General features: G+C 35.8%; 1 protein-coding gene across 1 annotated transcript in view; it reads left to right on the top strand.

The window, feature by feature from the left end:
* CNBD1 (cyclic nucleotide binding domain containing 1) overlaps nt 1-26,201 on the top strand; it is a 511,334-nt gene that overhangs the window by 321,214 nt on the left and 163,919 nt on the right. The window contains exon 5 of the mRNA XM_003268271.3: nt 25,881-26,026. Within this exon, the coding sequence (XP_003268319.1) occupies nt 25,881-26,026 (146 nt within the window). The remainder of the gene's footprint in view (nt 1-25,880; nt 26,027-26,201) is intronic.

Raw genomic sequence — 26,201 nt, 5'->3', positions numbered from 1 at the left:
GGAAGTACAAAGTGAAAACTTAAAATTCTGAATTGCTTGTCTGCAAATAGAAGCCAGGATACATATGATACTGCCCAGGAAATGCATGTAGAAAAAAAATACCCAAGCCATGATTACTATATTTCCTGCAAATATTAGAAAAGTTAGTGTGGAGCAAAACTGAAATTATTCATTATATTTTAAGCATGAATTGGTTGTTTGTAGAAATCATGAATAAATATATTCTATAAACACATTTTCCATGTATTTTGAAAAATACATATTGTATATTTTTATCACCTTTTACTCAATTAGGACTTTATATCATTTCTGAAAGTAGTTTCACCAAAATAAGCCTAATACGTTACTGTGTGTTGTCTTGTATTATTTTCTTACCTATTATTGGCATACTCTAGTTTTAACTTTAGATAAAACAATATATCATGGCATTTCATGCTTTCACCTGTACAATGACTAAGATAAATATTTGGATGTGTCAAAAAGTAACTCCGGAGGTGATGTGAGCCTGAAATTTACATATTTTTGTTATATATTAAAGAATCTATAATTTAAAACAATATCTATAATTTAATCACGTATTTGATAATGTAAAGATGAACCTGTACCAATTGAAACTTAGAATTTTTTAGCAAAGAAACCTACCCCTTATTCCACCTGGACTAAAAAAGAAGGAAGGAATGGGAATGAGGGAGGACTGTGTGTTTGACTCTCAGGCAGTCCATATTTTATGTACTAGGGAATGGGGAAGGAAGTTAGGATGTAATTTTGCAGAATAGTGCACTTCAACTAACAATATTGTTTGCAGCTCCACTCCTACTTTTTATTGATTTTATTTGCTATAAACAAGTATCAAGGATCTTTGGGGCTCCACAAAGCAGATGGGCCACCATCTCTGCTGCAGCTGCCTCTCCTAATCCTGCTCTGGGCTTTGAATTTCTCCACTCTGCAATCTGTCTATGCTCTTCTATTCACTTTCTGCCCCCAGAAACGTGATGCACACTCATCAGCTGATAATGTCCTCCCTTATCTCCTTGGTGTTTTTATCATTATTTTTATATTTCTGTCATCATTTTAAAGAGTCATTTTGAGAGGAGAGTGATTAACAGATCTATGTCTGCAGGTTGAATCGAAAGCATCTATTCCTTTCTAAAAATATATTTTCTTAAGTTATCATGAATACACAATAACTGCACATATATACAGTATACAACTTAATACATTTGACATGTGTACACATCTGTGAAACCATAGTTACAATTGAGATAGTATATAATATACAAATCACAGCTCCATCTCCTCACAAAGATTCCTGTGCATCTCTACAATTTCAAAATTTATTTCATTATTAGAAATATGGCCCTGCAAATTATCTGTCTTCTTGGGTGAGACTCAGAAGTTTGTCAATAATTCTGTCCATTTCATTGAATTTATTGGCATAAAGTTGTTCACAATATTCACTGGTTAATATTTTGACATCCAAATAGTCTGTAAAGCTGTCACCTCCCTCACTCCTAATGTCAGTATAATTGTGTTTTTACTACTGTATTTCTCCTCAGTGTTGCTACAGGTTTTTCAAAATTATTGATCTTCAAAAAACCAACTTATGCTTTCATTAAAATCTGTTGATTTTCTGAGGTTTTTTTCCTTGATTTGTACTCTGATACTTAACACTGTTCTGCTTAATTTGGATTTAATTTTTCTTCTTTTTCTAGGGTTACAGGTGAAAGCTGAGGCCCTTGATTCTTAGAACTTTCTTCTTTCTAATATAGGCATTTTGTGGTATATTTTTCCTTTTTGTATGTAAATTGGTTTACATGGTATTTATTTTTTCTCAACTTTTATTTCAGATTCAGGGGATACATGTGCAGGTTTTTTCCATGAGTACGTTGTGTGTTACTAGCGTTTGTTGTACACATGATTTTGTCACCCAGGTAGTGAGCATAGTATCTGATAGGTAGTTTTTTGACCCTCACCCTGCTCCTAACATCTCACTTGAAGTACTCCCCAGTGTCTATTTTTCCCATCTTTGTGTTCATGTGTACTCAATGTTTAGTTCCCATTTATAAGTGAGAACACGTGGTATTTGGTTTTCTGATCCTATGTTAGTTCACTAAGGATAATGGCCTTCACCGATATCCATGTTGCTGCAAAGGACATGATCTCATTCTTTTTTATGGCTGCATAGTATTCCATGGTGTGTATATACCATATTTTCTTTATCCAGTTTACCATTGATGGGTATTTAGGTTGATTCCATGTCTTTGCTACTGTAAACAGCACTGTGATAGACATATGTGTGAATGTCTTTATGGTAGAATTATTTATATTCCTTTGGATATATATCTAATAATGGAATTACTGGGTTGAATGATAATTCTGTTTTAGTTTCCTTGAGATATTACCAAACCATTTTACATAATAGCTGAAATAATTACATTCCCACCAACGGTGCAAGAATTCCCTTTTCTCCACAACCTTGCCAGCATTTGTTATTTTTTGACTTTTTAATGATAGCCATTCTGACTGATATGAGATGGTGCCTCATCGTGGTTTTGATTTGCATTTCTCTAATAACTGGTGATTTTGAGCATTTTTTCATATGTTTGCTGCCTGAATGTATGTCTTCTTTTGAGAAGTGTCTGTTCATGTCTTGCCCATTTTAAAATGGGGTTGTTTGCTTTTGTTTGTTGAATTGTTTAAGTACCTAATAGTTTCTGGATATTAGGACTTTGTCTGAAGCATAGTTTGCAAATATTTTCTCCCATTTAGTAGGTTTTCTGCCTATTCAGCTGATAATTTCTTTCTTTCTTTGTCCTGTGCAGAACCTCTTTGGTTTAATTAGGTCACACTTATGTATTTTTGTTTTGTTACAATTACTTTTGGAGACTTTGACATGAAATTTTTGCTAAGTCCTATGTTCAGAATGTCATTTCCTAGTTTTTTCTAGGGTTCTTATAATTTAGGGTCTTACATTTAAGTCTTTAATTCATTTTGAGTTGATTTTTGAATATGGTGAAAGGGCAGGGTCCAGTTTTAGTCTAACTTACATGGCTAGACAGTTATCCCAGCACCATTTATTGAATAGTGAGTCTTTTCCCTACTGCTTATTTTTGTTGACTTTGTCAAAGAACAGATGGTTGAAGGTGCACAGCCTACATTTTTTTCTAGTCTCTTTTATAGGTATATGTGTCTGTTTTTGTATCAGTACCATGCTGTTTTGGTTGCTGTAGCCTTGTAGTGTAGTTTGAAATCAGGTAGTGTGATAGCTTCAGCTTTGTTTTTGTTGTTGTTGTTGTTGTTTTTTGCTGTTGTTTGTTTTTTTTGCTAATGATGGCTATATTATTTTCCCACATTTGTATTGTTTTACCGCTTTCCTTGGATTGAGCTTCAGCCTCCTCTTGTATCTCGATGAGTTTTCTTGCCGTCCAGATTCTGAATTCTATGTCTGTTGTTCCAGCCATTTCAGTCTGGTTTAGGATCATTGCTGGAGAGCTAATGTGGTCATCTAGAGGTAAGAAGACACTTTGGCTTTTAGAGTTGCCAGAATTCTTGTACTAGCTCTTTTTCATCTGTATGGGCTGATAGTCCTTTAATCTTTGAAGTTGCTGTCCTTTAGGTAGGGTTTTTTGCTTTTGTATTCCATGATACTCTTGAGGGTTTGATTGTGGTATATGTTGGGTTTATTTGATTGGTTTCATTTCTGGATGCTTTCAGGGGGACAAAGCTCAGTTCAGCATTACTGGGCTGTGTGCTCTAACCCTGGGGGCACTGGGACCAGGCCTATCACTTTTTTCTCTGGCCCTTTGGGGTCAAACACCTGCTACGGTAGAGAGCCTGGGGCATTCCCAGTTCACTGTCAACAACACTCCAGTAAGGGCTGCCAGCAAAGCACTACAGTAGAATGGCAGGGAGTGCCGTACACGTGTGCACTGCAGCAGAGGTAATGGGTCTGTGCTCACGATGGGGTGGCGGGGGCCACAGATGAGTGTGGCCAGTGGGGTGGCAGAGGGGGCTGCATGCTTGTGCTCACAGGCTGGCTGTTGGGGGTAGTGTGCACCAGTGGGAGAATGCTGCAGGCAGGTTTGTGCCAGCAGGGATTCGTCTGCAATAGTGCTCTGATAGGAATGTAATTGGCAGGCTGACGGCAAACTTTTTAGTGGGGCAACTGAGGCTGCGTGGCAAATGGGTTTGGCCAGGCAGGACCTTGGAAGACACCAGCAGACAGAGGACCATTCAGATCAGACTGACCACATGGGAAAGACAGCCCTGCTCTCTGCAGGCCCAGCTGCTAATAAAGGCTAAAGCCACCTAGAGGAGGAGTATGGCAAGCCTTAGGTGTGGACCCCCATAATAATGCTCCCCTCCAGCCTTTCCCATGCCAAACCCTCTGGGCTTCATGCAGACTGGAGTTCTATCTTGTCCATCTCTCCTGGCAGTTTTCCCTGCCGACTCAAATGTCCATGGGGGTCATGGGGTCTCCTGCAGCTAGGATCCTGGAGGTCTATGGCTAGAGTGGGCTGCTCCATGCTTATTTCACTCACCCCTTCCCTAGAAGCCACTGGGGGCCAGGAATGAGTCTGGTGCTTGGCAACCTAACTTCCTCCCCTTTCAGCCTCTGGGTCTATATCCTCCCTATATCCACTCCCAACACCTGCTTTCTGAAGCTCTATTCAGAGTCTGCTGGTGTACTTGATGGTATGGTCTCTCTCAGTGGGAGAAGCTCTTCCTGGCTGTGTCTATCAGCCATCTGGGCTATTTCCTTGTATATTTTCTTATGGCTACTATTTTAGTTGCATCTCCAAGTTTTAATACGTTGCATTTTCATTTTAATTTATTTTAAAGTATTTTAAAATTATCTTTTGAGTTTTTTATTTGACTTCTGGATTTTCATAAATATGTTATTTTCTGAATATATTTGGGAATTTGTCAGAACTTTCTGTTACTGATTTCTAAGTTAATTATATTGTGGTCTAAGGATATACTTTGTATGATTTTTACAAATATACTGAGATTTGTTTTATGGTATGTAATACAGTATTGATAAATGTTCCACATACAGTCGAAAAGAATGTATATTCTGCTCTTTTTTGAGGTGATCGTTTTATAAATATGAATGATATTAAATTCAAGCTTTCTATAACCTTACTGTTTTTCCATTTTTCTGTAATTCTTGAAAAATGATGTTGAAATTTGACTACACTTGCATATTTTTTCTATTTCTCTCTGCAGTTCTATTAGTATTTACTTCTTTGTATGCATAGTAATTTTTTATTGGGTGCCAGTTATTTTAATTTTACCTTGGTGGCTGCTGAACATGTTTATATCATCATACATAGTTTGAACTTTGTTCCAAAATTAGTTAAGTTTATTGGAAACACACTGATACTTTCAAATCTTGCTTTTAGATATTGTTAGGTAGGATTAGCACAGCATTTAGTCTATGGCACATTTTTTCCTAATGCATAGGTAAAACTCTCATATGTGGTCTATCCAATTTTCTGTGAATTATAAGGTTTCTACTCTGCTTTTTAGAAACAAGAACTGTTCCCAGGTCTGTGTGAGCTCTAGATATTGTTCCCTCTGATCTTTTTAGTGCTTCATTTTCTGGTCCATGATAGTTTCTTCACATGTGAGCAACGATAAATACTCATTAATAATTCAACAGATTCTTTTTGAAAATCTCTGGTGCTCTCTCTCCCTCTCTGCATTTTTCTCCTCTACGGTAATTTTCTCTGGGAACTCTGACCCATATAACTTCTTTTGACTGTCTCCTCAGATATGTCTCCTCAATTAAGGAAACTGTCTGGATTCCCTCATCCCATTCTCTATCATAGAAATTTTCTCTCTTCTGTATACTAGAGAAATCATAGTTTTTACATTTATTTGTTCCTTGTTTCCAAGGTTTACTGTTTGTCTTTGCCTGATGTTCAATATCTGCAAAACAATTATTTTGCATATGTTGTCTCTTTTTTAGATGTTTCCAGCAGGTATTTAAATCTAGTACTTGTTAATCCATATTTAACAGAAACCTACGCCAAAATGTATTTATTCTAATTTTAATTTTTTCTGTAGTAATTTGGATTTACTTATAATTAAATACCTATTTGATATTCTTACTTGGTATATCTCACTTTCCATATCTAAAGCTGAACTCTTGTTCATTCTACTAAAGTTTTTCTTCTGCAGCCTTCCTCATCTCAATAAATTCTACATAATATTTATAATTTCGTAAACCAGTAAACTGGCAGTCTTCAAAGATTTCTTCTCTCTTTAGCCAATCTAATCAAGCACCAAAAATATTTCTTGACCATCTCCTGAATTTACAACCATCATTCTAGCTCCATTCTCTGCCCTATTCCTAGTTATTATCCTTTTCCATATCTACTTCAAACTTCTCCAAAGTTAAAAGAAATAATAAGCAAACAAACAACACAAATAAATGAGAGAATTCTTCTAAAGACAGTTGTATACACTGCTGGGAGAAACTAAATATGAGCAGATCTTTATATCTTATTTTAATCAATGAACCACAATATAATGTACCTACTTATAATTTATTAAAAATCTAATTCCTATTTTAAATTTATTTTTGAATTCTTATTTTAACTTATTTATTTAAATAAAAATTCCCATTTTAAATTTATTATTGAAATATATAGTGTAAGTAATTTTTTAAAAATGGTTTGAGTGACTTCTACAAACCCATGCATATGGCAAGGTTGTTAAAATGGAAACAAGGAAGCAAAAGTTATGGACAAGAAGAAGGGAGATATACTAACCACCTTAGCTGACCTAGCTGATCTGTCATAGCATTAAATTTAGCTTAGAGATTTTTGGGCATCCCAAAAGCAATAGAAGTGGATTAATTATCATTGATTTGATAAATCAATTCTTCAAGTATCAATTTTTCCTGCCAAGAAGAAAATATTGAAGTACATAATTGACAATATTATGCAACATATTTGTTTTTCTCTTTTACTCAATATCTAAGGCTTTTCCCATATTGCCATTTTAAAAATCAATCTCCAAAAAGGCAACATTTTTATATTGAAAAATTAAAAGATTTATATAGCTATATCTCAATATATATCTGCACATATCTGCACATATAATATACCAAATATTAAAACATAGCTATATAAATGTTTAAATTATGTATATATTTATTCCTATATCTATCTACCTAGCTGATCCATGTGATTTTTTTGTCTTTCCTATGTAGATATTTTCCCATAAATGACGGAAGAGTAAGAGTTATTGAAGTTTGTGTTTGTAAATTACCATGGTTCTAACTTTATATGAGGATAGAGCATATCTTAAAATATATGCTAAAGAGGGAATAAGATATTTCTTATATCCTTCTCTTTTTTTTTGGCTAGCATTTTGACAGTAACTAAATATAGTCACCAGTTTAAGACACCAAACATAACAGATTATTTTGGACTGGAAAAATTTCAAACCAGCATTATCAGTCAGCAATCCTGACAAAGAAAGCCCCTCAAGTCATCATTGTTTGTAATAGCAATGACACCAGTGTTAACTCCTATGGAAGGACAAATGGCTTGCCTAACCTTGAATTGCACTGCCTTTTTCTTGACCCTTAAGTTCACTAAATATATTCCAAACTAATTTTAATAACCTGATCTGGAGTTGCTAATTACATAATTCATTATAGTATCTCTCTAACTGATCTCAGTACATTGGTTTTACAATACCCTAATCCATCCTCCTCTCTGTAGCCAGACCGAACTTTCAAAATGTAAATCTGCCCAGTAATTCCTCTTAATAAAGTCCTTGGATGACTTTATTTTTCCTAATGACAACGTCTAAAATTCTTAACAAGGTTTATAATGCCTTCTAGGATTTTGCCCTGCCTATCATCTTAGCTTCAATTTATGTCCAATTTCCTCCTTGCTCTCTCTGCTCCAACCACACTGAACTTTCATTCCCAAGTGTTTCTTGAATACTTGACTCTGGATTTTTGTACAAGGAATTTTTTTATTCCTGAAACACTGATATATCCTCTCTTTCCCCACTGCCAACTTATTCTTCAGATGTCAGTTTTATACACCACGATCTCTGGGAAACATTTGCGAATGTCCCTGCTCCCCTAGGCTAGATTACGTCTCTCCACTACTTTCCATGACACACAGTACTCTGCCTTTTATATCACTTTCACATGCATAAGTTGTGTTTAATGTCTGACTCCCCTTTTGAATTTTAAATTGTGTGAGGCAAGGACAAGATCTGTCTTTATCTTTGTTATATGCCAGTGTTTGGATTATTACCTGAAAATTAACCATTGCACAAAACTATTTGCTGAATAAATAAATGAAGGAGGCTGGGTGTGGTGGCTCACGCCAGCAATCCCAGCACTTTCAGAGGCTGAGGTGGGTGGATCACCTGAGGTCAGGAGTTCGAGACCAGCCCGGCCAACATGGCGAAACCCCATCTCTACTAAAAATACAAAAATTAGACAGGCGTGGTAGCAGGTGCCTGTAATCCCAGCTACTTGGGAGACCGAGGTAAGAGAATCACTTGAATTCGGGAGGTGGAGGTTGCAATGAGCCGAGATCATGCCACTACGAGATCACGAGATCATGCCACTGCACTCCAGCCTAGGCAACAGAGAGACTCCATCTCAAAAAAAATAAATAAATAAATAAAATAAATAAATAAATAAATAAAGGAATGAATGAACCGACAGTAAAGCGTCTTTTTTTGGTTGATTTAAAAAATCTAACGTAGGTAGAAGCTATTGTTTGACTTCTGAACCTGACATGTAGTTATTGTAAACTTTTGAGCACAAGAAAAAGATAAATAGTATGATTATATGAAGAATAATTAAGATTTTCAACAGAATCGCAGAATGGTGATTTCACAGAGAAATGCAGCTTATCAATTTTTTTGTGTGGTAGAAGCAGCTTCTTCAAATGTCTAAGTACAAAAGATGTAGAAAACCTTCAATAAAATTAGTTCAAAGCATCTGTGTATTTCAGTAATCTGTGATTATTGTGTTTATGGCTGCTGAGTGTGCTCAGGAAGTGAGAGTACAGGCGACTTTCGAAGTGTTTTGAGAACTTACTTATACCCTTTTTTGTGTGGCTATTGTTAACCACTCAGATCTTATGAACCAAGTTTGTGATAGATGCTAAGGAAGTGCTCTTTGATGAAGTACCTTGCCTAAGGAATTTCATGATTTTCAAGTTTGGCATCAGAACTATAAACATGTAGATAAAATAAGCGTGTTTTATGATCCATCCCCCCTTTAAAAACTGTGCAGTTGGAAGACAAGCTTATTATTTTCTTCAGTTTTCTCCTGCTGAAATGAAAGGAAATATGCTACTATAGTATTCTGGTGGGTATACCATGTCCTTTAATTCCTCTCTTTCTACAAGAAAAAGCCCAGCCATCCTCCCCAAACAACAAAAGGAAGCATGTAAAAAAATTAGTAATCTATTTTTTAATTATAAGAGGTTTTTTAAGCTTGAAAAGAAGAGTTAAATTTGTTGGCATTAATCTTTCAATTTTCAATGGTGTATAGGAATAGCAGAGAGAACCGAAAGCATGCTGTGCCTCTGATGTGTGCACCCTGTGAATGACCAAACCCAATTTCTGGAAAAACTGATAATGATCAGCATTTGTCATATGAATTTGGATGATCAAATAAAATCAATTGTTATTCTGTTCATTCATCCTTGACTGATTAGGGAATTCAAATGGAAAGTCAGACAGAAGGTGATGTGCATATTAATGATTAATGATTCAAGAAATACTTCAAGTACACACTATATTCCAGGAAAAGAATTTTACAGTAGGTTGCTTGAAAACATGCAGGAAAAAGGGATACATAGAAAAAAAATGACATTTGAGGAGAAAGTCACATTTTTAACAGTTTTAACTAATTTTATAACAGCCACAATGCTGCTTCTAAAACTGTTAAGAAGGTCCAAGAGCTTGCCTGTGTGCATCCTTTAATTAAAATGAACTTTTTAGGTGGATTTTTCTGTCTCATTAATCTGTGGCTCATGGAACATTTGGTCAAATGTTATATACTTACTTAGGCCCGGGGATTTTAGCTGTACAATTTCTGAATATGTTCATGTACCCCCAAACATATGTCATCAAATTTCAGCAAGTTTTTTGGATCCTTGAGGAACTCACATGGCTGGGTGTGCAGGATACATTTTCTAGGGACATATATATCCAAATGTAGGAGACTCCCAGTTACTCTGTTCCCAGCTGATGACCTAAGTTTTCATTTCTACCATTATTTTTCCAGGTTGTAAATCTGAGCTGATTCCTCCATGCCCTCTGATTCAAGCTCATAATTTTACTGTTCTCTGTGTGCCTTATTCCATGTTCTTTTTTGTCCATTACTACCCTCTTTCACTCCAGGTTCAAAGTCTTATATATTTTTAATCCAGCTTCATTAATGGGTCTATTTTCTTACTGTTTCTTTTGTGTAATAACTTGATCTTAACTCAGAGGTAGATTTACCCTGAAGGTAATGAAGCTTAAGCTTTAGGCTTGCCATTTAATTTGCATGGGTCACTTCGAAGGCCCTTAAAGAGGCTCTAGAAATATATTCACATGCTTGTAAGTGTCTATAATATTTGTAAAAGTAAGACATTTTCACTGTAATCATGGGTTTTTCCTTTGCCTGCTGTATTAGTCAGGATTCTCCAGAGGTACAGAACCAATAGGAGATATATATGTAGATATAGATACATGTATCTATATCTAAATATCTATTTAGATATAGATAAAGATACATATAGATATTGATATCTATATCTATAGATATAACAGAGTTTATTAAGGAGAATTAGCTTTCATTATTATACAGCAAAGCCCTACCATATGCCATCTGTAAGCTGGGGAAAGAAAAAGCCAGTAGTGGCTCAGCGCAAATCTGAAAACCTCAAAACCAGGAAAGCCGACAGTGTAGACTTCAGTCTATAGCAGAAGGCCCAAGCGTCCCCAGGAAGATGCTGGTGCAAGTCCCAGAGTCCAAAGGCCAAAGACTGGGAATCTGAGGTTCAAGGGCAGGAGAAGTGGAAGGAAGCATCAGGCATGCGAAGACAGAGAGAACTAGGGGAATCAGCAAGCAAAATTATCCCCATTCTTCCACCAGCTTTGTTCTAGCTGCACTGGCAGCAGATAGGATGGTGCCCACCCAAATTGCAGGTGGGTGATCCTCTCCCATTCCACCAACTCAAATATCAGTCTTCTCTGGTAACACCTTCACAGACACACCCAGAAACAATACATTGCCAGCCACCTAGGCATCCCTCGATGCAGCCAAGTTGACACCTAATATTAACCATCACACCTGTCAACTTTTTTTCTTCCACTCAGTTTTCATGGCACCTGGTGTTGGATTTGGCTTGAGCATTTTAAGGATCCAGTTTAGGGAAAGTTAAGTTAGAGATACATTTCATTTGAGTCTAGTGGGATATGATTTTTGGTTCTTAGTCATTGCTGTATGTGCAATTATTGTTAGCTGTGCTAGTGTCGAAATGCCTATCAAGAAACACCCCGATTGCCCACTGTGAGGACCCAGCAGCATCTTGACACGAAGCAACAGGGCTTATAGCTACCTGGCAGCAGAAGCATTTGGGCACAGAAGTGGCATGTACTTTTAAAAGTGGAGAGAGAATCAAAATCTGTGGAAAACCTTTCCAAATTTCCTAGCGCATATATGAAAGAAATTCAGTTAGAGATTTTCCTAAATTTGACAAGAATTCTAAAAATTTATATACCATTACCAGTAATTGGTTGTGAAGCTAAAGGAAATATTTCTATGTTATTGAGAATAATTTAAAAAAATATATCAACCAAGCTAGAGGGAAGAGTCTGTTCTATCCAAATGATAAGAAATTGTTGTCCTACAAAAGGGTGAAAATATTTTTAAGTGCAATTTAAAAAGTAAGAAAAATAAGTAGAATGAAGTGACATAGACAACTAATTCATAAAAATATAATTTTTTTCTAGATTTTATGATGTTTTAAAATTATCCAGCTTTTCAAACTTTGTGATTTGTTGTACTTTCTTCTTTTTCTAAATAATTATTCACATTTACACCAAATTTTTAATTTATAAATTTGTATTCTTTTTAATTTATTGTATGTCAGATCCAATAAACCTGGAACATCTCCTGCCCTAACTCAATTAGCCCCAATAACTCCAAATAAGTGAAAATCACTATAATAAAAATTTGATTTAATGTAGAGGCTAAAGTGGATGGAAATCTAGGCTCTGGAATGAGACTCCCTGAGATAAAAATTCTTGCTCTACAATTTATTATTCTGTAACCTTGGGCAAGTTACTCAGCATATCTAAACCTCAGCTTTCTCATTTAAAAAGAAGGCGATTGGATTAGAAAGCATAATTCCTTGATGCTCTTTATAACTGTGTGATAGTAACATGAAACATAGTGAGCAACCAGCTAGTTAAAATTAGTATGCATGTTGAAAACCTTGGGTTCCCTATAATTTCACATCGGCCCTATGGATTCCTAATTGTTCTTTCAGGTATGTGTAGGGTAAGAAGAGGTCTAGTGTGGCAACTGACCTACCCGTCCATTCTTTTAAGTAGCATAGTCCCGCTTTTATTAACTTCATTTACACTCTAAGTTTTAGTTTGAACAAGGTGCTCTGTGTCTGTATATGTGTGTTCATGTGTGTATTTGGATAAAACTGCTCTTGCCCAATCCTTCTATCACAAGAATCATGTGATAACATTAGTGAAAATATTACAAATGGAAAATAAGTGGTAATCTCTTCTGTTTGACTTCAATCTTATATGTAGGAAGGATATGTTTTTATTGAAAATAAAACAAAATAAACTAACCACAGAAAATTCTTCCTTCTAGATCGGAGATTAAGCATTCAATGAAAATAGAAAATTAACAAGAAGTGATTGAGAGAAACATAAGCTTCCCCAAATTCTCAGGGATATTAAAGGATTATCAAGTTTCCCATAGCATATGGGACTGAGCCTCATGTTAATATTTGGTTATTTATATTTGACCAATATTAAAAGAATGTGTAAACTCAAACAGCAGGAGGACTTGGATAAAGAGCTAACACTGGCATTTTATGTATAGCTCCCCAAAGACTTGCTTTATTGATTTAGTATTTTTAATTGTACTCTTTAATTAGAAAAAAATCACATTTTAATAATTTCTACTCATAATTGCCAGAGAGAATAATCTTAATCTATCTTTAATTTGACAGCTTTTCAAATACATGAATCAGTTCCATCCCCAAATAAATTCACTTCCAATTAAAAGTTGATTGTTTTATGACAGGACATAGAGATACTTTCTTTGATTCTTACATGTCATTGAGAAGTAACAATAATCAGCATCTCTGAAATTTCCTTTCACTTGTAGAGACCACAAGCCTTCTGGCAATTCTCCATGAATGAAGTCTTTCCTGTAATCAGGATATTCCTGTTTTATTAATTTTTTTCTTTTATATTTGTCTACAGAAGAACAGGGAAGTGTCTTAACAGAATTTCTAATACCTAGGTAGTCAGATATTCCTTCAAATTAAACAAATTTGATATCTTAAAAGTAAGTGTAAGTACATAAATAATAAAGAGAATGTTCAGCTCCTTTGCTAAGCTATACCCAGTAATTTAGAATAACAGTTTAACGGATAAAATAAAATAAGCAATAGTTACTATTTCATGTATATCCTAGTGCAGGGGTCCTTAGCCCTGGGCCATAGACTGATACAGTGTCTCCTAAGGAACAGGGCCACACAGCAGGAGGTGAATACCAGCAAGGGAGGGAAGCTGAACTCTGGCTCCTGTCAGGTCGGCGCATTAGATTTTCATGGGAGCATGAACCTTATTGTGAACTGCTTACATAAAGGATCTAGGCTGTGTGTGCCTTGTGAGAATCTAATGATAAATGTAATGCGCTTGAATCATCCCGAAAAATGGTCTCCACTAAACCAGTCCCTAGTACCAAAAAGGTTGGGGAACCATGGCCTAGTGTACAGTTCTCTTGTTTTGAAAGAAGAAACCAGGCAATAGAAATAACTGGTGTGATAAATTGACACTTGAAAAGCAGGTAGTTAAGGGGAACAATGTTTAAGAAGACAGTGAGTTTTGAATCATTAAGACTCGTAAAACTGAGAGTCTAAAGTGAACATTTTAATTATGGCGTTTTTCAATTGTAAAAATAGATCATTAAGAATCACTTATAATTTTGTCCCTAGGATAGGTATTTTGGATATATTCTTAATTATGTAACTAAATGCCTAATAATATGTCACCAATATTGCAGATTTCTGTTGCCACCTAAAATTCTGCATTATATGCCTGATTCTACAATAAGCTATCTAATATCCCCATGGGAAAATGTAAGGCTTTAACCATTTCTTTATTACTGAATACTTATTTTTAATTTTTAATATTTTGACTAATGTTAATCTGTGTATCTTTCTACATAGAATATTTTTATTCCACTTTGAATGAGTAAATTGTATGTTTCCCCTCCTTATTCCAGTTTATTAATTTATCCCGAGGGACTGGAGTTATTTTATTTACATTCAGATTTTGTGTATGTGTGTTTTGTGTGCATATGTATGTGTGTGCATTTGCAACATGATTTGTTCTTCATGTAGTGTCTTTTTTTTTTTTTTTCTTTTTTTTTTTGAGACAGAGTCTCGCCCTGTCATCCAGGCTGGAGTGCAATGGCGCAATCTCAAGTCACTGCAACCTCTGCCTCCTGGGTTCAAGCAATTCTCTTGCCTCAGCCTCCCGAGTAGCTGGGATTACAGGCGCCTGCCACCACACCCAGCTAATTTTTTATATTTTTAGAAGAGACAGGGGTTTCACCATGTTGGCTGGGCTGGTTTCGAAATTCAGACCTCATGATCCACCTGCCTCGGCATCCCAAAGTGCTGGGATTACAGGCATGAGCCACCACGCCCGGCCAGTTTAGTATTTTTTAGTGTTTTAATTTCTTTGAGAAAATTTATTTATTTATTTATTTTTCTGAGATGGAGTCTCACTCTGTCACACAGGCTGGAGGGCAGTGGAACAATCTTGGCTCTCCGCAACCTCCACCTCCCAGGTTCGAGCGATTCTTCTGCCTCAACCTCCAAATAACTGGGATTACAGGTGCATGCCATCACACCTGGCTAATTTTGTAGTTTTAGTAGAGACAGAGTTTTACTATGTTGGCCAGCCTGGTCTTGAACTCCTGACTTCAAGCGATCCACCCACCTTGGCCTCCCAAAGTGCTGGGATTACAGGTGTGATCACCATGCCCAGCCAAAAATTGACTTTTTGATCCTCAGTTTAAATATTGCTTTTTTTTTTTTAATTTTTGTTTTTGAGACACAGTCTTGCTCTGTTGCCCAGGCTAGAGTGCAATGGTGCAGTCTTGGCTCACTGCGACCTCCGTCTCCTGGGTTCCAGCAATTCTCCTGCCTTAGCCTCCTGAGTAGCTGGGACTACAAATATGCACCACCACACCTGCTAATTTTTGCATTGTTAGTAGCAACAGGGTTTCACCATGTTGGCCACACTGGTCTCGAACTCCTGACCTTAAGTGATCTGCCTGCTTTGGCCTCCCAAAGTGCTGGGATTACAGGCATAAACTACCATGCCCGACTTAAATATTGCTTCTTATAGCATACTTCTTCACTGATTTCTTCCCTTGCTTGTACCTGAGTGTTCTGATTTACTGTCGTTTTTTGGCAAGCATCCTACCCAAGTTAATGGCTTTTTTTATGTGTTCTGTAATATAAATTGATTATGTTACTTCAGAATTTTGAGCATATTCAAATCAGTTATTCCTCTACCCACTGCCACAGGATACAATCAATCCTTTTGAACATTTATACTCCCTCACAGGTAGAAAAATTTGGGTTGGAGTAACTCTGGAAGACTAAGCATCTTTACTAAGAGCCTAAGCCCTTTAAGAAAGGCCATGTAAATCAGCTAGGAGGGGGAACTAAACTTTGTGTTAGTCTCAACATTTAAATTGAACAGAAATTGTTTGTATCAGAAGATGTGATATTTTTAAGAGGCAAGTGCAAGGCTTTTTTGGTTTTGTTTTGGGTTACTCTTCAATTGAGCAGATTAGAGATTGTTAGAAAGATTAGATAAGTTGCAGAAAAATGCAGAAGCTCTCTTTCCTTTGTACATCTGAGTAAATGTGAGTAATTAGTTTTAGGGGTATAGAAACCTTAAGAGAGTCCTAAGCAATTTTTCATGGCCTCACAGATGTTCACTAAAGTAGTCAAAGTCTCTTCTTATCAGCAAGAAGTGTGAAGAATTGCCTGAGAGTGAAAAGTCAACAGATTTGCAAGAGCTTTAGAACACCAAGGTCATGAGTACCTACAACTGGGAACACTAAGCAATTCAGTGGATGTCAGCACGGATGCCAAAAAGGCTATACATGATAATTACAGCTCAGCAGATGCCCCCCCTCATGGATACTAATGATCAGAAGCCAGATACCTACTTGGTATGACTATAAGCCCCTAGGTTTGAGGTGATCACTGGGAGAGGAAAGAGAAGAAACAACAACCTGAAATTATTTTGTTTCCCACTGAAATGCCTGAAATCTCTAGAATACACTAAAATTTTGCTTTTGGCCCTCAGCTGGAATTGGGTCTAGAAATAGATAGAAAGGTGAATTAATGAAAATATAAAGGGAATAGTATTTTTTATACACCACTGTATGTGGTCTGATAACTCATCATGATGATAATTTTAATAACGACACAATTGAAGAAAGAGCTACTATTAGTAATACTTTGGGGATTACAGTTTATGAAACACCTCTCAATGTATGACTTTTTGCTGATCTAGTTTTATTCACTGAAGTATTTCCTACATTAAGAGTGCGCCAGGAAGCACTGGTAAGAAAGGAATGGGTACAATGTGTGTAAAAGGTGTTCCTGACAATTTAGAAGACTAGAGGTTGAGAGAGATGGAAGGCTAAATTTAGAGAAGTGAAAGCCAATTTTTCATATCTGAATGTTTTTATTTATCCTCCCAAGGATGATACACACAGGGGTGTATGTTAGACTCAAGAAGTTTAATTTTAGAGTTGCAGAGTTGCTGCTGATCATTTGCCAGCGTGTAGCCTGGGAAAGCCTTAAGACCAGTGCCAAATAGGTTAATACAAACGAGAGAAAGGTGGTAACAGGAGGTGAAATGGGTGTTTCTAGCACTTCTGTTTCTCCATGGCCCAAATCAGGTATTCTAAATACATTCTTGGATACTCATGTAGAAAGTCAGAAGGAAGGTGAAAAATAGAAATTGATCAGGAATGACATTTCCAGAAAAAGATTATAGTAGTTATATAAAATAATTTTTTATTTTTGAGTTAGAATATGTAAATTATAAGCCCATTCATTCATCAAAATGATGAAGAGCTGTAACTTTTGAGTGACTTTAATCTTTTCTGTTAGTCAATAGTGTTTATCAAATATTTTTATTGTCCCTCCCTCAGGTTTCATGTGTGCTTTCCTGACCCCTTGTCATTAGGTGCTTGAGATACAGGTTGACTTTTATCTGTGGGAGAAAATTGTAGGTATTGCTGTAGATCAGAGAGATTCAAGAGTCAATGTTGAGTGCGGGACTTTGAGAATGGTGGAGTGAAAACTTCTGTGAAACTGTTCCTTTATGAAAGCAATGAAATGCTAGAAAAATTTGTCAAAATAAACTTTTTCAAAACCTGGAAATTAGTCAAATGTTTGCAACAATATACATTGGTTCAACAAAAGTAGGAGAGCCTAGGTAAGAAAAGCAGAGCATTTTTATATTGACTTGTTTTAATCTTCCTTTTTCCAATTATGTGATAGCCTTGAATCACAGCAGCTATGAAAACCAGCAGGCTTGCGGCCACTGGAGGAGACAGCTGGTGAGGAACTCCTCACAAAGCTCCACTCCGAGAGCGTACCACAATGTGACTTGTCTACCAGCTCCATGGAAAAACCCCATTCACAGGGCATTGTTGTTATTTGACCCTGGGAAGGAGGGAAAAGCTTATTTCCAGAGTTCCCATATTATATTATTCAAAATGTTTAGTTTTCAACAAAAATTATGATACATGCAAAGAAACAGCAAAGGTATCCCATATACAGGAACAAAAAAAGCAGTTAACAGCAAACAATATCCTGAGGACATTCAAATGCTGAACTTAGCAGACAAAGATTTTAAATCAACTATTATGATTAGAAACAAGTAAATAAAGGAAACCATGTCCAAAGAGGTCAAGGAAAGCATGACGACACACAACTTTTGCCCATCAGCAAAAGTTTTTAAAGAAATATTTGAAGCATTTACAGAAATATTTGAACAATTATTAGATGACAAGTGAGATAAATTAGTGGATATTTCTGTGGCTATACACTGTAGGGAATATGGACTTTACAGAATTAGATGAAAGTATGCCTGTATTAGGCTAGTCTTGCATTGCCATAAATAAATACCTGAGACTGGATAATTTATAAAGAAAGGGGTTTAATTGGTTCACAGTTCTGCAGGCTTTAGAGGAAGGCTGGTGCGGGCATCTGCTCAGCTTCTAGGGAAGCCTCAGGAAGGTTACAATCATGCAAGGTGAAAGGGCAATAGGCATGTCACAGGGTGAAAGCGGGAGCAAGCGAAAATCTAGGGGCAGAGGTGCCCCACACTCTTAAATGACCAGATCTCATGTGAACTCAGAAGGAAAGCTCACTTATCACTGAGAGCATGGCCCAAGCCATTTGTGAGGAATCCACTCCCAGGATCTAAACACCTCGCGGAGATGACATTTCAACATGAGATTTGGGCAGGGACAAATATCCAAACTACATCAATGGCAATGGTGTCTCAACACGTACGGAATGAGAGAAAGTGCCACAAAATTAAAAAGCGACAAACAGAGATTCTGGAATTGAAAAGTAAGTAACTAAAATTAAAAAAAAAAAAAAAAACTACTAGTGGAGTTCAACAACAGATTTGACCTGCCAAAAGGAAGGTTCAGTAAGCTCAAAGATACATCAGTTAAGATTATCTAGTCAGAAGAATAGAAAGAAAAACAATACAAATTTGAGGTAAGTATAAACTCATGCAACCATTGCCAAAATCTATGCTATATACATATCTATCACCTGCAATAGTTTCTTCTTATGTTCTTTATTATTTTTTGTGATAAGAACACTTAATATAAAATCTGCCCTCTTAGCCAATGTTTAAAGTACACAATACTGTATTGTTAACTGTAGGCACTATGCTGTACAGTAGATTGCTAGAATTTCTCCATCTTACGTAACTGAAAATTTGTACCTTTTGACAAATAACTTTCTGTTTCCTTCTCCCCACAAGATTCCCCTAATTTTAGAGCAGGGGTTTTAGACACCAAATTGTCAACAATGAGTATTTCTTGGTGAAGATTTGGTGGGTGTTCAGGCAGTAGGTGTACCTTCCATTTTAACTTTATATATACCTGTATTGTTTTATTTTTAAAAATAATTAACGTAAATTACACTTATAATAAAAATGACCAAGATGAAAACTAGTGGCTCTCAGATGCTGTTAACTTTGGAGAGACACTCTTATCATAGATTTTGGTAATGGTTGCACGAGTGTATACTTACCTCCAAATTCATCAAGTTGTCTACCTTAAATATGTACAGCTTTTTCTATGGCAGTCATATCCCAATAAAATGGTTTTTAAAATGAAAAAATAAAAACAATACAAAATGTGAATACAGCCTCATAGACCTGTGGGCTACCATCCATTGTACCAGCACAAAGATAATGGGAATCCCAGAAGAATAGGAGAGAAAAAAGAGCAGAGAATATATATTTAAAGAAAGAATGGCTCAAAACCTCCCAACCTGAGGGAAAATGTTAATCTACTCACAGAAGAAATCAGTGAACTCCAAGTAGTAGAAACACAAAAAGCTCCACACCTAAAAACATCACAGTCAGCGTTCAAATTAGAAGAAACATAGAATACTGAAAGCAGTGAGAGAAAATAACTCATGCTGTGACATGAATGCTCACAAAAATGGACTGAATTTTCATAACATATTTGAAGTGCTAAAAGAAATAAATGAAATAGAGAATAAAAAATGAATAAGAAAAAACAATTAGTTCTTTAGAAAGATCAACAAAATAGAAAAATTTACCTAGGCTAAGAAAAAAACAAAGTGAAAACTCAAATGACTAAAATGAGTAATGAAATAGAGGACATCTCTAATGATCCTGCAGAAATAAAAAAGATTATACAGGAATCCTGTAATAAACTGTATGCTAACAATGATGTAACCTAGAATTAAAGGACATTTCTAGAAATAAACAAATTACCAAAATTGACTCAAGAATAAAAATGAACTCCAAAGTAACCTATAACAAAGATTAAATTGCTAAGTAAAGAACACTTCTCACAAAGCAAATGCAGTCCTAGATGGTTTCACTGGTAATTTCTGCCAAACTCTTAAGGAACTGAAAACAATTCTTCACAAAATCTTTCAAAAAATAGAAAAGGGAGAAACACATCCCAACTCGTTCTATGGAGCTAGCCTGATACCAAAACCAAATAAAAGGATCACAGGAAAACAAAACTACAAACCAATGTCCCTTATGAATATTGATGCAAATATTCTCAGCAGCATAGTAGCAAACTAAATCCAGAAACATATAAAAAACATTCCATCAGGACCAAATGGAATTTATTCCAGTAATGCAGGGTCGCTCTGACATCTAATAATCAACAAATGTAATATACCATATTATTAGAATTTTAAAAACCACATGATTTTCTTTATAAACATGAAAAATTTGACAAAATCCAACACCCATTTGTGATGAAAAAAAGTACTCAACATAATAAGAACAGAAGAGAACTTCCTTAATCTAATAAGCGGCATCAGTGGAAAACTCACAGCTAACCTGAAGAAAGACTGAATGATTTCTGTTGAATAGCAGGAAAATACAAAGATATCTACTCTAGCCACTTGTATATAACATTATAGTGAATGTTCTAGTTAAGACAGTCATTCATGAGAAAGAACTAAAAGTCATCAGATTGGAAAAGAAAACTATCTCTATTTGCAAATGATATGATTTTGCATATAGAAAATCCAAAGGAATCTAGTGGATTCAATTTAAATAATAAACACATTCAGCAATGTTTCAGGATACAAGATCAATATAGAAATATCAAATCTACACACCATCAATGAAAAATCCAAAAATGAAACGCAGAAAACAAAACCATTTAGAATACTCTCAAAGACCTAAAATACTTAGAAATGAATTTAAGAAAAATGTACAAGACTTTTACACTAATAAAACATTGTTGAAGGTAAAGATGGTCCAAGTAAATGAAAAGATATGTTCAGAGGTTGAAAAACTTAATTTTTTAAAAAAGTTATTTATTTTTTGAGATGGAGTCTCATTCTGTCACCCAGGCTGGAGTGCAGTGACACAATCTTGGCTCACTGTCTCCCGGGTTCAAGCCATTCTCCTGCCTCAGCCTCCTGAGTAGCTGGGTTTACAGGAGCCTGCCACCACACCTAGCTAGCTTTTGTATTTTTAATAGAGAAAGGGAAAAAACTTAATATTGGTAACAGACATCCAACATAGTTTGTTTGATAGAAGTTCAGCATTTAAAATACAAAATATACATCATTTTGAAAATGTAATAACAAATATATGTAGGCAAATATATAGGCCAAGAGAAGCTGGAATATGCAAACCCAGTAGCTGACAAGATGAAATTGAAGGAAAAATTTCAGAAGGAATGAAGACAGACTTTATGTACTGGTAAAAGCAATGAGTATTTTCATCAAATAACATCAGTTTAAAATATGTTAACACAGTAACTGACTGAATTCTGGGGAGCAATAGATAAATTCATAATTGCAGTATTAATCCAAATACCTCAGAAATATATAGACCAAATTGATAGAAAGCATACAATACAAGGAAAGACACAGAAGATTAGAATAATAACCAGTAATAAATTATAATGTTAAATCATGGTTAAAAACATTGTCAGGAACTTAGAAGAGCTGGAGAGAGAGAATGTGGAGCAGCAAGTATCAGAATAGCTGATAAAACAACAAGTCCAAATGCAAGTAATAGTCAAGTCTTTAATCACTGTGAAGGAATAAGCAAGAATCTCAAACTGGAGGTAGCACTGACCTCATGTTACATCCACCTGCCCCGTGAGCGTATGCACCAATTATGGGTCATAATACTAACATAATGGCTGTCTCACTGTTGAGGGAGCTCTGAGCACAGACTTTTGCAGTTTTATAGACCTGGGGGTTGGGGTGAGGTCTGGGGAAAGGCTAGAAGTGGAAAATGCCTGAGTACTGAATGAGTTCGAATGCAGAAAGTGTTTTCAGGATCCTCCAACAAGGAGAATTCCAAATGGAAGGCCTGGACTAGGAATGCAGATGAGCATGAGAGCATGGCTGGCCAGGAAGCTGAGTTCTTGACTGCAATTCCCTTCAGGGACTGCAGTGCACTGGCTGTGTAGCCAGTCTTGTGTGGGGAGGGCAGATTTCCCCCATGAGGCCTGCCAGTTAAAGCCATTATAATTGCTTGTGGTTGTACCTGAAAAATCACAAAAAATTTTTGACCATGGGCTGAAACTCTCAAACATACAATTCAAGGCCAAACTGAACCCTGCCACTTAGTTCTGTCACTGACTAGACATGAGATCTTGAGTAAGTTATTTAACAATTCTATGCATGAGTTTTGCTATTCGTTGAATGGGAATACGCTTGGAAAAGGAAGTATACTGATATATTTTATCTACAGAAAGAATATCAGACACAGTGTTATAAATTTGTTAGCACTTGTTTATATGTATACATAGGCACAAACACACATGTATCCATGCATATCTATATTATGAATATATCTGATGTACATACTATTATACATTTTTATTGTATATGTGTTTATATATATACACAATATACACACTTACACAAACAAATGATTTTTGTAACTAACAAATGCACATACACATTCTTTCAGATTTAAATGAAATATTTACAAAATTTGGCCATTTGATATGCTGCACTTTATCTCTGCGTCAGTTCACTTCCCATTGGCTAGAATTCAGTCACATGGTGACAACAGAATGATTTTGAAATGCATTCTAGCTGTGTAACTAGAGATAGAAGGAACCCATTTTTGAACAGCTAGCATCTCTTCTGTAGTTTGCCTCTTTCTAGTTACCAACTACTATGCATACCCTTTTCCAACACATATATTAACTCTTTCACCAAAAGAAAAAATAGAAAGTTTCACTAGTTACGCATTTCAAAGTCCAGAATTTTAGAGGACATACCTTCCTCCCCATCAAGAATGAGTATGTATATTTCTGGTCTGCTAACATAAAAACCAGAAATATGATTATTTGTTGCTATCCCCTTACACGATACACAATAGCAGAGCCAGGAATAGGCTATTACAATAAAAACTCACACTAAGAGAAAAGGAAGAAATGGAAACACATTATAGTCATTGATTCAGAGCAACATTGCTGTTTTCCTGGGCTAGTATTGTAAAATCCTCCACCCTAACAGGACTGGAAGTTTTAAAAATTAGACCTTAGGTCTGTTTTTTGGGAGGAACACCTGGCTCCACTACCTGGGAGGTTTTCTCTTATCTTTTGACCTGGTGGACAAATGTAAGAACACTGGAGATCATGTTCCCTTTGAAGGGTGAGGAGTGTGGCACAATTTCTTTTGGTTTGCAAGTTCAATGAGTCAAAACTTTTTTTAGAGCATAATATTAGGTACTTCAATGGTACAGATGCTTCAAAAACATAACAGAATTTGTATCTATTTGTTTTCAGTATCTTCTATGAGGCAGCAGCCAAAGCCAAGGTTATGTTGCAGACATTGTTTTTAAGTTGTTTCGTATTTCTGTGCTTATTCCTTGTGCCCATCTCTTTCTTAATGGAGGCTACTTTAAGGCCATCTAAAAAAGTAGGCTTGGATGGGAAGGCCAAACTATTTCATCAGACCTTTGCCATAGGGTTAAGCGCCTTTATTTAACTGAGAAGACTTTCAAGTCTTTTCTTGCTACATGGGTTGAGGAAGTACTGGGCTTTTTATAACCATGTCCCACTTTTCTAGAGCCTCTCTATTCCCTTTCATTTATACTTGAAAACTGATCAGCTTGAATCAGTTAATAATACATTGCTACAAACAAGCAGCACTAAGCAAACAAAACGCAATAACTTTCTGGCTCTTTTCAGCTACTTTCTATGAAGTAGCAAGTTTTCTAGGCACTTGATCTGCCTTACAAATTATTGGAGGCAACCAATAAATGTATTACCATTAAAATAAACAAAAAAAGAAAAACCTCTATCTTTACAGCCTGTGATAATATTTCCTTGCCACCTCCTGTTTGGTTGCTAAGTCAATGGCACATATTTTAGGTTTTGGTTATGATATCATGCCATTTCTAATACGAATTATTTCTTATTGCATCTGAAGAACAAATTTGTAAATGACATTAGGTAGGGAGCCAGTTTTCTCAAAAGTATTTCTCAAGACTGTATACTAAGCTAGTATTTTTAAACTTATTTTTGCTACAACCCAAAACAAAAAACACAATTTATATCATTCAGTAAACACACACAGACATAAACCTGTATGCATACACACGGATACCAGATGGGCCAACACTATGTCATATCTAAACTGGGACTATTACTGTCAAACCCATATGTGTGGTATGGGTATCTGAAATTCCCTTGATGATGCTAAATTGATTTTTCACATGAAATTTTAAAAATTTGCTTGAAAACTGCTGAGTATTTTGTATTTTTAGTAGAGATAGGGTTTCACCATGTTGGCCAGGATAGTCTTGATCTCCTGACCTCGTGATCCACCCGCCTTGGCCTCCCAAAGTGCTGGGATTACAGGCATGAGCCACCATGCCTAGCCAACTGCTGAGTATTTTGAAATGGTATTTACGACAGCTAGGTTAGTCCTTTGAGACATCAGATTGATAGGAATTTTATATCCTGATTTAGTGTTACATTTATTAAAGAGTTTTAATGATTAAAAATAAATAATAAATACCATGTATTATATGATAGTCATATTTCATTTAAAAGTACATATGTATCTTTTCACTTAACGATTTATACCCTTAAGTGTTATATTTCCATTTGATCTAACTTTAATAGTACTTAAAAGAATTAAGAGGCCTGGCTTAGTGGCTCACGCTTGTAATCCCAGCACTTTGGGAGGCCAAGGTGGGTGGATCACGAGGTCAGGAGATCGAGACCACTGTGAAACCCCGTCTCTACTAAAAATACAAAAAAAATTAGCCGGGCGTGGTGGCGGGCGCTTATAGTCCCAGCTACTCGGGAGGCTGAGGCAGGAGAATGGCGTGAACCCGGGAGGCGGAGCTTGCAGTGAGCCGAGATCGCGCCACTGCACTCCAGCCTGGGTGAGAGAGCGAGACTCCATCTCAAAAAAAAAAAAAAAAAAAAAAAAAAATTAAGAATAAACAGTGGAAACAACGTTAATCTTTTTAATATCTAAAAGAGGTCTTTATTATTATTATAATAACTACTGATAAGAGATGCAACTTTACAATAGGAGTACTGAGTTTTCTATTTAAAAAGAAATTTTCTATTTAAAAAGGCATTGTGTAATTTCCTAAAGTTTAAAGTATTGTGAAAGCGCATCTTAATGTTGGAAGGGTAACAAATCCTAAAGTTGATTAGTAAGAAAAAATAGAATAGCATCAGAGTTCTTTTTTAAAAACCCTTAACTAAACAGAAAATACAAATTTGGAAACTTAAAAATTAAGGATCTGTTTCTTTGCATTTATGCCATGGTCTCTGAATTTGTAATTTTTTTTTTTTTGAGGCCCATTCACAGGATGCCATATGAACACAAAACTGTGTGGAAGTTCCTGAAAGCAATTCCAGATTTAACCTCTCAGCTAAATGATAAGCATCTGAAAACACTTAGTAAGACTGTCTTTTCTGAAACCTGGTTGAAAGGCAGCACAGGTAATAGACTAATGTGGGATAAATTTGGCGAGATAAAATGCAGGCCACTGTTTCGAGTTCTTTATCATTATAATGCTTATAATTTCACTTGACAATTTCAGTTGACATGGTAAAAATGTACTATTTGGATATATTTCATTTGTAAGTTTATAAGTAGTGAAATGAATAACATCTC

The sequence above is a fragment of the Nomascus leucogenys genome, chromosome 16, assembly GCF_006542625.1.
Source record: "Nomascus leucogenys isolate Asia chromosome 16, Asia_NLE_v1, whole genome shotgun sequence".
Lineage (NCBI taxonomy): Eukaryota > Metazoa > Chordata > Mammalia > Primates > Hylobatidae > Nomascus > Nomascus leucogenys.
This window is presented reverse-complemented; position numbering and strand designations above follow the sequence as displayed.